Here is a 16,917-nt window from a genome sequence, read left to right on the forward strand (position 1 = left end):
ATAAACAACCATATTACAAAAAAGAAAGTGAGAAGTCATGAAAATAGGAGAGAAATCACTTCCAAATAAGGGAGGAGAAAAAGTAATGCCAGCTTAGGGATGGGGCATTTTGAACCGGGCAGGATTCTCTTAGGAAACAAGTGGGAAAAGGGGTATTTGAGAGAGCAAGAGTATAAATAACGGTAGTTAGAAAATAAGCATAATCTCAAATTTTTATGCTAGCATTTGAGCACTTACTAAGTGCCCAGCACTATTCTTAAAACTTTACATATGATGCTTCGCTGAGTAAGTACAACACTCCTATGCAATAGGTGCTGTTATCATCCCCATTTTGGGAGTATGGCTGCGGAGTCTATGTAATTATTATTACTATGTTCTCCTACCTCACAAGAAGTACACAGAGGACAGGATGAGGGAAGCACCCTGAAGGAACTAAAGGAAACATAAGGTTCATAAAGAGGGAGTGAAGGCTGAAAATGCAGGCTGCATTGCATGGGAGAAAAGAAGGCTTGAACTACCCAGCCATGGACTTTAGATGTTACCTTGTTGGCAAAAGAGAAACATTGCGAGGCAGGCAGACCATGAGGTCAGGAGATCGAGACCATCCTGGCTAACACGGTGAAATCCCGTCTCTATTAAAAATACAAAAAATTAGCCAGGCGTGGTGGCACGTGCCTGTAGTTCCAGCTATTTGGGCAGCTGAGGCAGGAGAATCGCTTGAATCTGGGAGGCGGAGGTTGTAGTGAGCTGAGGTCTCGCTACTGCACTCCAGCCTGGGCGACAAAGCGAGACTCTGTCAAAGAAAGAAAAGAAAAGAAGGAAAAGAAGAAAGAAGGAAGGAAGGAAGGAAGGAAAAGAAAAGAAAAGAAAAAAGAAAAGAAAAGAAAGAAAGAAAGAAAAGAAAGAGAGAAACACTGATGGAGAGATGTGCTTTAGGAAGGTTAAGTTGATGTAGAACAATGGAGAAGGTGAGGAAGAGGAGCAATCAGGCAGGAGCTGTTTGAATGGTCCAGGCAAGAGGTAATGTGGACTGGACCCAGAGCAAAGGCAATGGGGAGTAAAAGCTAGGAGACAGACTTCAGAGAAATTTCAGGAAGAAGCATAATGGAGGACTTCACACCTTCATCACATCCCTCCTCAACTTAGGCTACATCTTGGCTTTGCATTCAAGACTCCACAATTTGTCCCAATGACTTTTCCATATTTTCACTAAACATATAACACTCCTCATTCTCCCAGCTGGTCTTGATTATGCCCTTTATCCAGGGATAACCTGCACTTTCCCACTTACTCTCCTTATCTCCCTACCAATACAAATCAGACCCATCCTTGAAGGCCCAGCTCAAATGCCATCTCTGCCATTAAACCTTCCTGACTCTCCTCCAGCCGGAATTAACCTCTCCCTCCTCCATTCTCCTGCAGCACTTTGTACTATTCTCTGGTCTGGCACTCATCCCATTTCATATACACCTTCCACAGTACTCTACTGCCTACAGAATCGAGTTCAAAAGCCTTGGCATGGCATGTAGGCCTTTCACAAAAATGGTAATTATTTGCAGATTTCTCCCATTACCACTAAACTGTGGGCACTTTAAGAATACTGGCTTTCTTCTCCATAACCCACCATAGCAGCCTGCACATAACGCACTCGAATTCTATAAATTCTCCTAAGGAGCATCTATCATGACAGGGTTGAAGGCAAAAATGGGCCCCACTGAACTCTGGGGACATTGCAGGTGTCTCTTGATTTTTCAGAGTGCCTGTAGCATGATTAAAATGTCACTATTTTGGATTACGTTTTAAAATAGCCTGCTGGGTAAATTAAATATTGTAATTCTTAAATACTAAACATTGCCGTATAAGAGTCAAGAGAAATCATGTTCCTTTTAGGAGTCTACCACAGCTAGAAAGATCAAACTCAATCACTTGAAAGGGAATAAACCCAAAATACTACTTTCCTCGTTCTTATTGACCATAACCCCTATTAGGTAACTTTAAAAGAGAATGTGCCTGAGGCTTGCTTTTACCATACTGGAGAGGACAAATTTAATTAGACATTTTCAATAGTAATTCACTGGTCACATGGTACTTTAACAGAGGAATTATTTGAATGCTGGAAAAAGGAACATTTTTGTAAACCTTTCCAAAATACAAGTGCCTAATGTAATCCTCAATTACTCGGCATATATTCTAAAGAGAAAAATGTGCTTTAGACTCAAAATACCAAGATCACATATGAAATAACAACATACCTACTTTTTATATATCAGATGTTGAGATTATTTCCCCATCCCCAAACACAGTAATCTGATTTAAAAACAGAACTGGTTTTTATCTAATTATACAATATTTTTAGTTTGAGAATAGTTGGTGGTTCAATATTTTCCCTCACTTACAGCTATCTTCTATTCCACCAGTCTCATTTGCCACAACATGTTCACACATACATCCCTTCACAGAAATTATGGGAATAATAATTGCTACTGAGAAGGTGGAAATAAAGGTCCCCAATGATTAATTTATGCTAGCAAGAAGTAGAACAGGTATGCTTAACCCAAAACCTTCTGTTTAGGTTTCAGCTCTTGATCAACAACAAAAACCTGAATGCTGCCATTATAAATTGTCCTGATTTAATGAATTCATATACACACTTAACACAGAGCTTTGTACATAGTAAGTACTCAATAGATGTTACCTATTTTTATTACTGACACTATTACAAATAATATAGCCTCCAAATGGCTTCAAATAGTATCACAGAAAAACATGAGCACTACCTAACCAATAACAGAGAAAAAATTATCATGGAAATTACTTATGTATGGATAGATTAGACAATTGTGGGTTTCGTTTTTTTTTTTTTTTTTTTGATGTGAGTTAATTCTTGCTTCTACCCTAGAGTCTCTCTAATGGTAAAATGGCCACTCTTGGTGAACATTAATGCAAGAGTCCAGTCCACAGACCATTGCACAGACTCTGAGGGATGAACAGGGATGAATGGACTACACTTTATAATTGAGTACTGTAGAACTGGAAAATAAAGCTAAATACCCCCCTCCCCCCATGCAACTATTTAGACTTTCAGATGTGTTTCTAAGAGAATGAACCTAACTTTAAAAAATCTGCTACTCACCACAGCAAAGACAAAGTCTAGATACTTAATGGTGCTGCTATTGAGTCTAAGTAGAGCAGTGTGAGAACGGCAGCTGCCTGTGGAGTGAGTTGTATTGGGGTTGATGTTAATAACTGAAGCAACCTTCAGGAGAAGAAGAAAGGGAAAAGGTACAGGTTAGCTATAAAAGTGGCCAGCAAAGCCTTATACTCTACCAAAATCAACTTCAGCGTAGAACAAAAAATCTTTTGTCTGGATACTTAAAATTCATGGTGTCTTAACTTTCAAACAAAGTTGGCATGGGTCCTCAAGCTATGACTCAGACAACTTAAAAAAAAAAAAACAAGAGGGAAGCTTCTACAGTAATGAGCCAAATGAAAACACACATTTTTATGGAGCACAAGAGCCATCTGCCTCGCTTGTTTAAGTCACAAGATCCTGGAAATCGGATTTGTTTCTTGGCAATCCCTCCATAGCCTGAGTGCAACATTGCAACTAGAAGTGCCATCATGTACTTGGGCATGTCTACACGATCCGAGTAATCAAATAGCTGGAGAAACGGATAGCTGTGCCACTCCTGTACGCCAACCTACAGTGCATTTCAGATCAAAGTGTGAAGGAGTTATATTTTAAACTGACCGAAATAAAGGCCAATTGTTTGTACTCTGATCCACTGATGGCAAATAGAATCTAAACCCCAAAGAGTACTTTAAACTGCTAGGTTTTCTGCCGGCCAACACAACACCTGAAAGTGACATTAACACATCATGGTTATAGTAACTCCTAACTAATCAAAGCTCAACAAGCCAACATGAAATCTCCATTTAAAACTGAATCAGGCTGGGCGCGGTGGCTCACGCCTGTAATTTCAGCACTTTGGGAGGCTGAGGCGGGTGGATCACTTGAGGTCAGGAGTTCAAGACCAGCCTGGCCAAGATGGTAAAACCCCATTTCTACTAAAAATACAAAAAAATTAGTTGTGCATGGCAGTGCACGCCTGTAACCCCAGCTACTCGGGAGGCTGCGGCAGGAGAATCACTTAAACCCTGGAGGTGGAGGTTGCAGTGAGCCAAGATCATGCCACTGCACTCCAGCCTGGGCGACAGTGTGACACTCCATCTCAGAAAAAAAAGAAAGAAAAACCTGGGCGTGGTGGCTCACGCCTGTAATCCCAGCACTTTGGGAGGCCGAGACGGGCGGAGCACAAGGTCAGGAGATCGAGACCGTCCTGGCTAACACGGTAAAACCCTATCTCTACTAAAAAAATACAAAAAATTAGCCGGGCATGGTGGCAGGCGCCTGTAGTCCCAGCAACTCGGGAGGCTGAGGCAGGAGAATGGCGTGAACCCGGGAGGCGGAGTTTGCAGTGAGCCGAGATCGCACCACTGCACTCCAGCCTGGGGGACAGAGCGAGACTCCATCTCAAACAAACAAACAAACAAACAAAAAGAAAACGGAATCATTCTAGTAACACTACCTTTGGGCTGAAGGTAGGATACGCAATATTTGAAATGAAATGCAAAAAGGATGTATTGATAAAAATAGACACCTATACCTTATCCTGAGTGATGTTCAGCTGCAGCCCCATGGTAGCCAGCAGACAAGTATCATTGCCATTATTAACTGAATAGGTTCCAGCTTCTGGTTTTTCCTTTGGAGTAGGTGTTGTAGTAGGAGATGGCACAGTGGTGTGTACGGTGGGTGCCACTGTTGAAGTTTTGTCTTTATCACACAGGAACTCTAAAACAAGCAAAAAGGGACAAAAGAAACCAAAGCGGACATTTTCTTAATTCATAAGGCCAGGGAAAACCAAAAAAAATTCTCATAATAGAAGTCCAAAAGGGTTATATTAGGGGAAGAGAATATCTTGTTAGTATATTTGAAACTAAATTAGGCAGAGGTTCTTAAACTGCTGCTTCATATACAGAATATCTACATGAGTTATGACACAGCAAACTCAGGACACATCCCTATGCTTTATCTGCTCACACATGGCCACATACTCATCTTTTTCAGACCCTTAAATCTTTTTATCCCCAAAGAACTTTGCCTGCCTCTGATATGAAATTCAGAGAGTTAAGTCTTAAATTTTTTGGTTCTTTATTCCCACATACAATCACCATAAGGAAGGATACTCTTTACTAGAAAAAAGCTTAGAAATCATCAAAGGACTTAAATACAAATGAACCATTTATTTGCATTAGCCCTATGGCAAATCATAGGCATTTCAACCTCTTCTTAGGAAGTGTTCATAGTTTTCCAGAACTGGTGAATGAGAAATTACCTTTCCATAAAGCTATATAAAAATTATAAAATCAACTTTAAAAATTCAAGATTAGAATATGAATCTGATTTCTAAGCTTTGGTCTTGGAACCGCTAAAAAAGCTGATAATCAAGCTATCTGAGGATCTGTTCAAACAATGATTAGGTTTTATCAGCTGAGAACAGTATAGGTAGTGTCTTTTAAAATACCATTCCACAACATGTACATCAAAAACTTTAAATTGTAAGATACACAAAAATAAGAATTGCTATTATTTACAAAAACTTTATAGCCTAGTAGAAGCTATGAATAAACCTTAATATATAAATGCTTTCAGATAATGACTTCAATGAAAGCTACCTGGTATACTCTACTCTTAAATTAGGATCCAAGTAGAGAAATATATACTTTACTCACCATTTGTGCTCACTGTGCCATTTTGGACAAAAGCTTGTACAAGAACATCCCAATAGTGTTGGACAACATCATTCTTTTCCAAAGTTGATAAACTATTGCATCTAAAAAGGTCATTCAATGGAATTTTGATGGCCAAAAGTTCATCAACAGTAAGAATTCCTATAAAACAAGATTAACAATGGCTATTTCCAAGAAGGTAGGAGAAAAGTGATCATATAAATATATTTGTATAGGCTTTCTTCTTCTCTCTGCCTGCCCTACCCCAGGCCCAAAGTGACAAAGGATATAGCACGCTTAAGGGCATGACTAGTTCACTGTGGCTAAAACATAAGGAGTAAGGGGGAAGAAGAAATGGGGGTTAGGGGCTGGGCACAGTGGCCCATGCCTGTAATCCCAGCACTTTGGGAGGCCGAGGTGGGTGGATCACCTGAGGTCAGGAGTTTGAGACCAGCCTGACCAACATGGTGAAACCTCGTCTCTACTAAAAAGATAATAATTAGCTGGGCATGGTGGCAGGTGCCTGTAATCCCAGTTACTTGGGAGGCTAAGGCAGGAGAATTGCTTGAACCCGGGAGGTGGAGGTTGCAGTGAGCCAAGATCGCCCACTGCACTACAGCCTGGATGACAAGAGCAAAACTCTGTCTCAAGAAAAAAAGAAAAAGAAAGAAAAAAGGAAAAGAAATGGGGGTTAAGAAGGAAAGACAAGTTGCAGGTGATCATACTTTGAAGCATCTTCTATGATCTAAGGCCTGTTTGGGCTTTTCTTTTTAGCAGTCGAGGGCTAGCCTCAGTTTTTAAAGCAGAAAATAACACATATATAATTTATTTTAAGGAAGATAGCAAATTTGTAGGGGATAGGCAGGGGGAAAAACTTTTCAGGGAAGCCACTTAAGAGGGAAACCAGAGGGTGATGGTCTGGTTAAGGTGAAGGGTAAGGGAGGGTTGCCTAAACTAAGATGGTGTGGGGCAGAAGAAAGAGAGCAAAGAAGCCAAACTGAAAACACTTATCTATGGTAGAATCAACAGGACTTAGTGACTATAACTAAGGAAGCAAGAGAGATGGATTAATCATACATTTGTATAGTAAATCCTTATTTTTGTTTTACTAGTCCCAAGTAAGTTATATTAACTCCAATGAGCTTATAGAACCGCTTCCTGGATTACATTTAAAGATGATTCCATTTCAGGGAATCTTCAGAGTATGAAAGCAGTAAGTTACAGCCATTTCATATAGTTTTTATTAGCCTGTGTATAGTGAAACTTCAAAAGACGATGATCACCCAAGTGGTTTGGCTTCTTTTGGAGAAGTAGCAAGAAAGGAAAGTATCCAAGGTCCTTAATATAGGCCGCCTTCTGTGCCTCTCCATCATGTAGCAAGCAGCCATATAATGCTGCCTTGGCACCCCCTAATGGCCATAGGAATTAAAAAACAAAACAAAACAAAAAACCAATGAACTAGAACATTTTTCCCAGAATTGCTTCTCACCGTTAACAAAAATGAATAGATACGTGACTGGCTGTATATAGATGGACTTCAAAAGCAAATCAGCAAAAAAACAACTTGCAGGCATATTGGAGTTATACTATGAATAGCTTTTTTTAAACTATGTATTGTTTATGAACACGTACTTATATAGTAAAAGACAAACATAAAGACAGGAAGGTTATACCCCAAATTCGTGAAAGTGTTTGCCTCTTAGCAGGCAAGAAGGAAAATGGGTCTGGGGAATGAAGACAAAGGAAATATCAACTGTACTGTCAACGTTTTATCTTTTTAATCAAAAAAGTAACACAAACATTAAAAAAACAGCATTTATTAATTCTGGATAATGGGTACATATGGGTCTGCTATATTATTCTCTGTATACATATATAATCTTTATAGATATATAATCTTTATATATATATATGTATATGTAGAGCCTTTTAAGAAACCCTTATTATATATGTAACTTATATATATATAATTTTTTTTTGAGATGGAGTCTTGCTCTGTTGCCCAGGTTGGAGTGCAGTGGCATGATATGAGCTCACTGCAACCTCCACCTCCTAGGTTCAAACGATTCTCATGCCTCAACCTCCCAAGTAGCTGGAATTACAGGTGCACGCCACCACGCCCAGCTAATTTTCGTATTTTTAGTAGAGATGGGGTTTCACCATGTTGGTCTCGAACTTCTGACCTCAGGTGATCTGCCTGCCTCGGCCTCCCAAAGTGCTGGGATTACAGGCACGAGCCACCACACCTGGCCAGTACATTTCTATATTTTAATCACGAAAAAAATTTAAAAAAGAAAAAAGCAGCTTCAATGTTACTTCAGTTATCAGATGCCTAAAAATAAATTAGTAGTTTTTTATTTTTATTTTTTGAGACAGAATGTCGCTATGTTGCCCAGGCTAGTCTCACACTCCTGAGCTCAAGCGATCTGCCTGGCCTTCCAAAGTGTTGGGATTACAGGCCTTGAGTCACTGCACCTGGCCTAAATTAGTTTTTTTTGTTGTTGTTGGGGGTGGGTAAGGAAGGGTCTCCCTCTGTTGCCCAAGCTAGAGTGCAGTGGCGTAATCTTGGCTCACCGCAACCTCCGCCTCCCAGGTTCAAGCGATTCTCCTGCTTTAGCCTCCCGAGTAGCTGGGATTACAGGCACGCACCACTACCACCCGGCTAATTTTTGTATTTTTAGTAGAGACAGGGTTTCACCATGTTGGCCAGGCTGGTCTCAATCTCCTGACCTCCAATGATCCACCAGCCTCAGCCTCCCAAAGTGCTGGGATTACAGGTGTGAGCCACTGCGCCCAGCCATAAATTAGTATTCTTGAAACAATGAACTATATCAAAAACAATTATTAATAGTCCATTTCAGGAAGCCATTTAACATTCCAAATAGTTTCAAATATTATTATATAGAAGGTAGTAATTTAAAAAGTAATCCTCCCTTTGTTTTAAATAAAAGGGGAAAGAGAGAAGTGTTAACATTTCAGGGTCCATAGTTTTTCTATCCAAATATGTCAGATTAAACACCTCCTCCTAATAACTGCTAACAACTGATGCCCCTGTAGTCCAGGCATTTATTACATCAGCCCTTGATTACTATAACAGCTTCTTAAGCCAGCATCTCTGCCTGTAGCCTCCTCACTTCTCAACTAATCCTGCAGAATATTCTTTATAAGCTACTGTCTCTGCTTTTGTTATATCATTCTCCTGCTTTAAAAACCTAAAATGATTCCCCAGTGCCTACCCCATCAAGCTAAATGTCTTTCCTTGGCTTCCAAGGCCCCCTATAATTTAGGCCCACTTCATTTAGCCAACTTTATTTTCCTTCTGCTACACACACAGCCTCTGATTTAATCAGGCAGCTCTCCAACTACTGCCGCATATGCTATGCTTCCCCCTGCTGGAAACATCCTGCTCAAAATCCTCCGCTTACTCAAATTCTACCATTAGCTGAGTTTCAGCTCAGGTCCTACTTCTCTACCAAGCTTTCTCACTACTCTAACACACACTGAGCCTTCCTTTATCACTCCTCCTAATCAGGACCACTTGTGGGAACACGGGAACACTTTTAAATCAGCCAGTCTTTTCTTTTTCTTTTTTTTTTTTTTTTTGAGACAGGGTCTCTCTCTCTCTGTCACCCAGGCTGAGTGTAGTGATGGGATCACAGCTCACTGGAGCCTCAACCTCCTGGGCTCAAGCGATCCTCCACCCTAGCCACCCAGGTAGCTGGGACCACAGGCACACGCCACCACACCTGGCTATTTTTTTTTTTTTTTTTTTTTTTTTGTAGAGACAAAGTCTTAATATGTTGCCCAGGCTAGTCTTGAACTCCCTGGCTCAAGTGATCAGCCTGCCTCGGCCACCCAAAGTGCTGGGATTACAGGCATGAGCTACCATTCTCGACCTAAATCAGGCACTCTTAACCACAGGGATCTACATATGGGTTCAGGGACTATGTTCCATATGCAAAGTTTACTGTGTACTTTTTCTTTTTTGAGAGGGAGTCTAAAGTTTTCCTCACACTGTCAGAAGAGATTTATGAACCCTCTACTCCCTCAAACAAAAACGCAAACAACAACAACAAAATCAGACTGAGCTCAATGTTTTCCAATTTTTCCATGTAACTCGGGAACAGCATTTAGCTTTGTCTCCCCAGCTCATTCTTAGGCTACTTGAAAGTGAGGGGCATATCTTATACTAGCTCTGAAAGGCAAAACAGGGCACAAAGATAAACTGATAAGATAGCCAATAACCATTTGCTTTAGTTATACTCTCAAACTAAGAGATTAGTAAAAAGAACACTAGGATTTGATTTCCAAGTCTCATTCTGCAATACCTCCCAAATTTTACGTGAGCTTATTTACTTCTGGTTCTTTCGAATAGGATCTTTTGATATCCTTAAGTCCAAATGAGTTATTAATCCCCAGGTCTAGGCAACTAAAGCCCATCTACCTGTTTCTGGGGTCAGAATGAAACACTATCTGCAAAGAGCTAAGCTACTACAAATACCACATTAACTCAATCTCAACGGGCAGGGGGAGAAAGAAGAGAATTATATCCCTAACAAAATTAAAATCTCGACCACGTGCGGTGGCTCACGCCTGTAATCCCAGCACTTTGGGAGGCTGAGGTGGGTGGATCATGAGGTCAGGATTTCGAGACCATCCTGGCCAACATGGAGAAACCCTGTCTCTACTAAAAATACAAAGATTAGCCGGGCGTGGTGGCACGCACCTGTAATCTCAGTTACTCAGGAGGCTGAGGCAGGAGAATTGCTTGAACCTGGGAGGCGGAGGTTGCAGTGAGCCGAGATCAGGCCACTGCACTCCAGCCTGGGCGACAGAGCGAGACTCCAGCTCAAAATAATAAAATAAAATAAAATCTCTACACTCTATATCTTCAAAATATTTTAACATGCATTTCAGTTCTGGGAATTACTAGAATGGCCTAATTGCCAATGCTTCCCAAGTTCATTTTGACCTGAAATTGTCTTAAAATAACAGCAAATGTTGACTTTAGTCTCCCCTTATCCACGGTTTTTGCTTTCCCTGGTTTCAGTTACCCATGGTCAATTGAGCTCTGAAAATATTCAATGGAGAATTACAAAAGTAATCAATTCATAGGTTTTAAAATGTATGCCATTCTGAGTAGCATGATTAAATCTCTTGCTGTCCCGCTCTGCACAACCAGGAACATGAATCATCCCTTTGTCCAGTATATCAACGTTGTCTACACTATCCATCCGTTAGTCACTTAGTAGCCATGTCGGTTATCAGATCAAAAAAAAAAAACATAGCATTTCCTGTATAGGGTTTAGTAGTAACTGCAGTTTTAGGCATCTACTGGAGATCTTAGAATGATACCCCCTGAGTGTAATGAGGGACTACTACACCTTTAACTAATCATCATTTACTTTTCAATCAAAATCCAACCTAAATGATAAAAAGATTTGAACAAGAGGCATTTCTCCTAGTCTCAGGTTACTTAACTTTTACACATTTAAAATAGCTATTAGTAGCCAGGCACAGTGGTGCATGCCTGTAGTCCCAGCTATTCAGGAGGCTGTGAGGCATGAGGATCGCTTGAACCCAGGAGTTCAAAACCAGCCTAGGCAACATAGTGAGACCCCCCCCACCCCCGATCTCGAAAATAAAGTAGCTATTAGTAAAGCATTTTCTCATTCATCAAACCTTTGTTTCATGCACACTACTGAATGAAATCAATAATAGTTAAGTATATGAATTCTGCAGGTCAATAGACTGCTTCAAACACCAGCTCGCCCACTTACCAGACTGTGTGATGTTTGGAAAAGTCATTTAATCTTATCAAGCCTCATTTCCTTTACCTGTAAAAATGAAACAACATCTACTTCCCAGGGCTGCTGTTAAGAATTAAGTGAGATGCTGCAGGTAACACACTAGGTGTGTTACTGTATACTAGGATATATATATATATACACTAGGATATATATATATATACACTAGGATATATATATACATATATACTAGGATATATGTGTATATATATACTAGGATATATGTGTATATATATATACATATATACTAGGATATATATATATATATGTATACTAGGATATATATAGTAAGGTGACTTACTGTATACTAGGATAATACCTGGTATACAGTAAGTCACTCAAGCAATGACAGCAAATATCATCAGTATGTTGGATGGTGTCATATGTGCCATGCATGGGGTCAGTGGGAGGGGTATAAAGACATGAAGTTTCCATGCTAGTTAGGAAGACAGACATTCATAACAATTTTTAAATTGTTTACATTTTTATCATTAATAAAAAGCAAGAGAACATAACACAAATCCATTCTTAAGGTTACCTTTATCTTCAGCATCAGGAAATGTTGTGTTATCACCAGTGTTGTAGGAAAATGAGATGCTGTCAATTGAATAAGTAGATGCTGCCTTGGTAAAATTCGCAATCCAGGAAAAGCCAGGTCCGAACTGCACTGCTATTTTGGGACCATTCTGATCATCCCCACAAATGCTTCCATTATATGTCACAGTGCCATGGTCTGAAATGGTTACAGTTTTCTAAAAGAAATAGAAATTTGGGGGTGAGAAACAAACAGGCAGCAAGGAACACCAAGCATTTATGTAGGGCATGCCACTTCAGCCTAAATCATACATTCTCCGTGGCCAGGTTGCCCTTTGCCTGGTTTGCTGTGTAAACCAGTCCCTGATTCTTCAGCTACATACCACTCCTCTGGATAAATTCGTGTATGTCTAAAAAGAAAAGGAAAACTGGCTTGAGCTGCTGTTCTTAAACTGATTTTTAAAAAAATTAGGTTGTAAGTAGTGAGGACCTTAACAAAAAGAAAATAAGAAGGCAAAGGAATTAAGAGGAGATGCCAAAAAGGGGGAGATTTTAGTGTTAGGTTGGTGCAAAAGTAATTGCAGTTTGTGCCAAAAAAAAAAAAAAAAAAAAATCGCTTACTTAGGTTGGTGCAAAAGTAATTGTGGTTTGTTCCTTTAATGGCAATTACTTTTGTACCAACCTAAGTAAGCGATTTTGTTTTTTGAGATAGAGTCTCGCTCTGTTGCCCAGGCTGGAGTGCAGTAGCACAATCATGGCTCACTGCAGACTCAACCTCCTGAGCTCAAGCAATCCTCCCGCCTCGGCCCAGCGAGTGGCTGGAGGTACATGTGTGTGCCACCATGCCTGGCTAATTTTTAAAGTTTTTTGTAGAGATGAGGTCTCACCATGTTGCCCGGGCTGGGTTCAAGCAATCCTCCTGCTTTGGCCTTCCAAAATGCTGGGATCACAGGCATGAGCCACCACGCCCAGATGGGAAGCTACTTTTTAAAAGGGCAAGCTTTGGTGCTAGTACATTTTAAACACTTTACAGAAATACTTAGACCTGAGCACCATATAGTCGTCTTCAGATCATTTGCCCCTAATCAAGTCCTACAAAAACTCCCAAGAACCAATGAATCAGAAGAAATATTCATTCTAACACTAAACAGAATAACTTCTGAGTGTGTATGCTTAAAAAAAATCCCAGAGTTTCAGCATTAAGTCAGTCAACGTGGAATTTCATTTGTATACGTGTATCTAAAGGATAAAGTCAATTAAATTCCTACTATAAAACTCAAAGAAAAATTAAAATATATACTTACATAAGTTTTATTTGTAGTTTCATAGCGTACTGTGAAATTCATCTGCCATTTTGCATAAAGGCAAGTGGCATTTTCTGAATCTGTCAAATTAAGTTCCAATGCATAAGACCGCACAGCTCCTGGATTCATTTAAAAAAATAATATTTTAAAATTGTACTACAAAAATTATATAAATTAAAAACAAGCTCTATCCACCACTGAAGTTCAACCAGCTCTAAAATGAAACAAAAGTATTTTATATCTATATATACACATACATATATATACATGTATGTGTATATACATATATGTATGTGTATAGATACAGTATCCTGCTGACTGTTTTTCTTTGTATTTTTAACAGAATCCTATTGATAAAAAAGTTGGCATTATCCCTTACCAAAAGAATGGTTACTAGACCTAGGATGCTTAGGTCATGGCTCAGACTGGTGACATTTATTTGCCTTTTGCCTTCAAATAATCATTTCCACATGCATTTATACCTTACTAGTTTTGTTTTAGGCAATTACAGTTTGCCTGTTAGGACTTGTGGTTTTTGCGGTAAATGAGGTAAGAGGAAGCCTGGTAGGGGTGTAAAACTTCTCTCAAACCAGCTGGTGAAACATTCACTGCAAAAATAATGATAGATCTGATATTCTACCATCATTTTGCTTTAAATCCTGTTGCAAGCTACATAATCTATGACACACGGATGTCTTCCCAAACGATTTTATTCTGATGTGATCAGATACTCTGAGTATCATGTAACCAAGGAAGCAGAGTTGCAAAGGGCTGTTAAATCCATAAGAAAAACATGAATTCTGATAAATGCAAAGTTCATCACTGTTTCACTTTAAAATCGAATTGATTAGAAAGGCTGATGAATTTTTTGACGCAAAGTTATTTCCTAAATTTTCAACCTGCTACCTCTTTAGGCAGAGAAATGTTACAGAGACAGAAAAGCCTTGGAACTTTTCAGCTAACATGGTTGATCTTCTACACTTACACATAGAAACATTATCTATTAAACTGAAGAGCCCAAGGACTCAAAATACTAATTCAGAGGAGAAAAAATATCCCAGCAAACATGCCAGCAGCATAAATATTGGGCAACCATTTAAGGGATTTTCTTCACTGTATCACACATTACCCAAAGGGTAAGCTGTTTCCTGTTAAGATACTTGCATACTCTTTAATAATATCTGAGCAATCCACTGTCATCTACAGGTACAGACTTGCTATAGACTAGAGAAAAGTGCTAAGAGGAATATCAAGAAGGTATGCCTCAGCAACAGCTTTCAAGTTGTATAGAAGAGCCTATCATCATGCTCTGGAGACCTGGCTGCTTTGCAAGCCAGAATATTATACTAAAGCTTGTGGTTACTGACAGTGACTAAATGCATTGGCTAAGGCTCAAAAAGACCTTGTGAGGCCTAAGTAGGTTTTATGATCATTCTTTTCTAAGTACAATACGGAAGGGAGCTGTTATACTTACTGATCCAAGGCTCCCTGCCATGGAGCCAAGAGCTCCAACTTACAATTTTAATGAACTGGAGGTTTGCTTTTTATATGCAGTCTTTTCTCGGTCTTGTTTAAGGTCTCTAGCTTTAGTATATTATTCTCCTTGTATTCAAAACATTCAAAAGTATTGAAAATTACCAAGAAAAGCCTCACATGTATTAATCATTTTCTTTCCAAATATATTAGAATAACAGGAAGAAGACCATGTAAAATAGTAATAGCATCGATAGCTTGCATCACTGTGTCTTAGGGTGTGAGAACTGACGTTTTATGAAACAAAAGGTAGAGGTTGTGGTTCAAACGTATCACTTAAAATTAAATTCAAGATAGTATACCTGGTGGCCCGTAAACAAGAGCTGAGAAACACCCTGAGGGTTCTGGCACACTCTGTTCCATTCCCTTCACAGCCTTTCTGCCTGAGTGCAATTCTTTCCACTTCTTGGTCCCCAACTCTAACTGCACAGGGACCACTTTTACTCAATATCTCTCACCTCAAACTCAGCAATTCCCAAACTAAAATTCATTCTTCTGCTTCCTCCAAACTGGGTCCCTCCTCAGCTTTGCTAGCTCTAAATGAAGAGTGGGATCAGTCACTCAAGCTCAGTTTCAGAAATAGCCTCTACTTCTTTCTCTTCAAGAAGTCCTATTGATTTTTTTCCTTCAAATCTTCTCTTAAATACAATCTTTGCCTTTTATTTCTACTCCCAATCTATCACCCCACACCTAAATTATGACAGAAAATGCCTAGATACCCCTAGAAGTGCTGCCAGATTAACAATCCTTAAGTACCATTTCCTTTTAGGACACTTTCTTGTTCAAAAACTTTTACTGGCTCCAACATTCCCATATGAAATTTAAATTCCTCTGCCTGACTTTCAAAGTAATCTTTAATCTTGTCCCATCCTATTCCTTCAACTTTTCTCAAACTATTTTCCCAGAGCACACCCTTTAATCCAGTTAAACTTGTTTCCACTGGGCTCAAATGCCATACTCTATTCAACCTCTACCCTGGGCTTCTATTGTTCCTAACACTTGAAATCTACTTTCTTCTATTGGCCTAAATGCTCACCTCAAAGATGGATTTTCCTCGCTTTTTGGCTGCCCCAAATCTGAAACACCCCTTGTCCCCCTGTTACAATTTCTGGCAGAAATCACCACCCACTATAAAAGCTGAAAACACTGGATACTTGCTTTCCCAGACTCCCTTGCAGTAAGGAGGACCACTTGTGCTAGGCTCTGCCTAACAAAGGTATCCACCCCACACTTTGAAAGGAGGGCTGCAAATGGAGCCAGGAATGGAACAGGGAGGGAGACAGGTGTGGAGTAACAGAAGCAGGATCAAGCTCCCAGGCAACAAGGCCAGCAGAGCAAGCTTCAATTTCACACTTGGCAGTGGTAGTGCAGTTCAGCAGCATGATCTGGGTTGTTGAATCCTGAACTGGGATTTGGTATATATAGCCAGGAGCACCAGAAATTCCGAGTTACCCAATATACCCCTTTAATAAACATTTGATATGTAACATATGTACAGAAACAGGCACAGTATAACAGATGTAAGGGAAAAGTGCACGTAACATTAAGTCTACAGCTCAAATAATTTCACAAACCAAAACCACCTGTGTCAAGAAACAGACCATTAACAGGTGTTGACCCACTGCACAGTTGAAAATCTGCATATTATTTTTGACTCCCCCAAAACTTAACTACTAATATCCTACTGTTGACTGGAAGCATTACCAACAACATAAACAGTCGATTCACACATATTTTGTATGTTATATATGTGTTACATACTGTGTTTTGAAAATAAAGCTAGAGAAAAGAAAATGTTAAGAAAATCATAAGGAGGGCTGGGCATGGTGGCTCACACCTATAATCCCAGCACTTTGGGAGGCTGAGGCAGACGGATCACTTGAGGTCAGGAGTTCGAGACCAGCCTGGCCAACATGGTGAAACCCCATCTCCACCAAAAATTTGCTGGG

General features: G+C 39.7%; 1 protein-coding gene across 3 annotated transcripts in view; it reads right to left on the minus strand.

Moving 5' to 3' along the window:
• Window positions 1-16,917, minus strand: part of LAMP2 (lysosomal associated membrane protein 2) — a 43,269-nt gene that overhangs the window by 17,048 nt on the left and 9,304 nt on the right. For all 3 annotated transcript variants that reach the window (XM_016943226.3, XM_016943227.3, XM_016943228.4), the window contains exons 2-6: window positions 13,436-13,554; window positions 12,136-12,349; window positions 5,794-5,952; window positions 4,668-4,852; window positions 3,134-3,256 (exon numbers count right to left, since the gene is read on the minus strand). In XM_016943226.3, coding sequence (XP_016798715.1) covers window positions 3,134-3,256; window positions 4,668-4,852; window positions 5,794-5,952; window positions 12,136-12,349; window positions 13,436-13,554 — 800 coding nt within the window. The remainder of the gene's footprint in view (window positions 1-3,133; window positions 3,257-4,667; window positions 4,853-5,793; window positions 5,953-12,135; window positions 12,350-13,435; window positions 13,555-16,917) is intronic.

The sequence above is a fragment of the Pan troglodytes genome, chromosome X (assembly GCF_028858775.2).
Source record: "Pan troglodytes isolate AG18354 chromosome X, NHGRI_mPanTro3-v2.0_pri, whole genome shotgun sequence".
NCBI lineage: Eukaryota > Metazoa > Chordata > Mammalia > Primates > Hominidae > Pan > Pan troglodytes.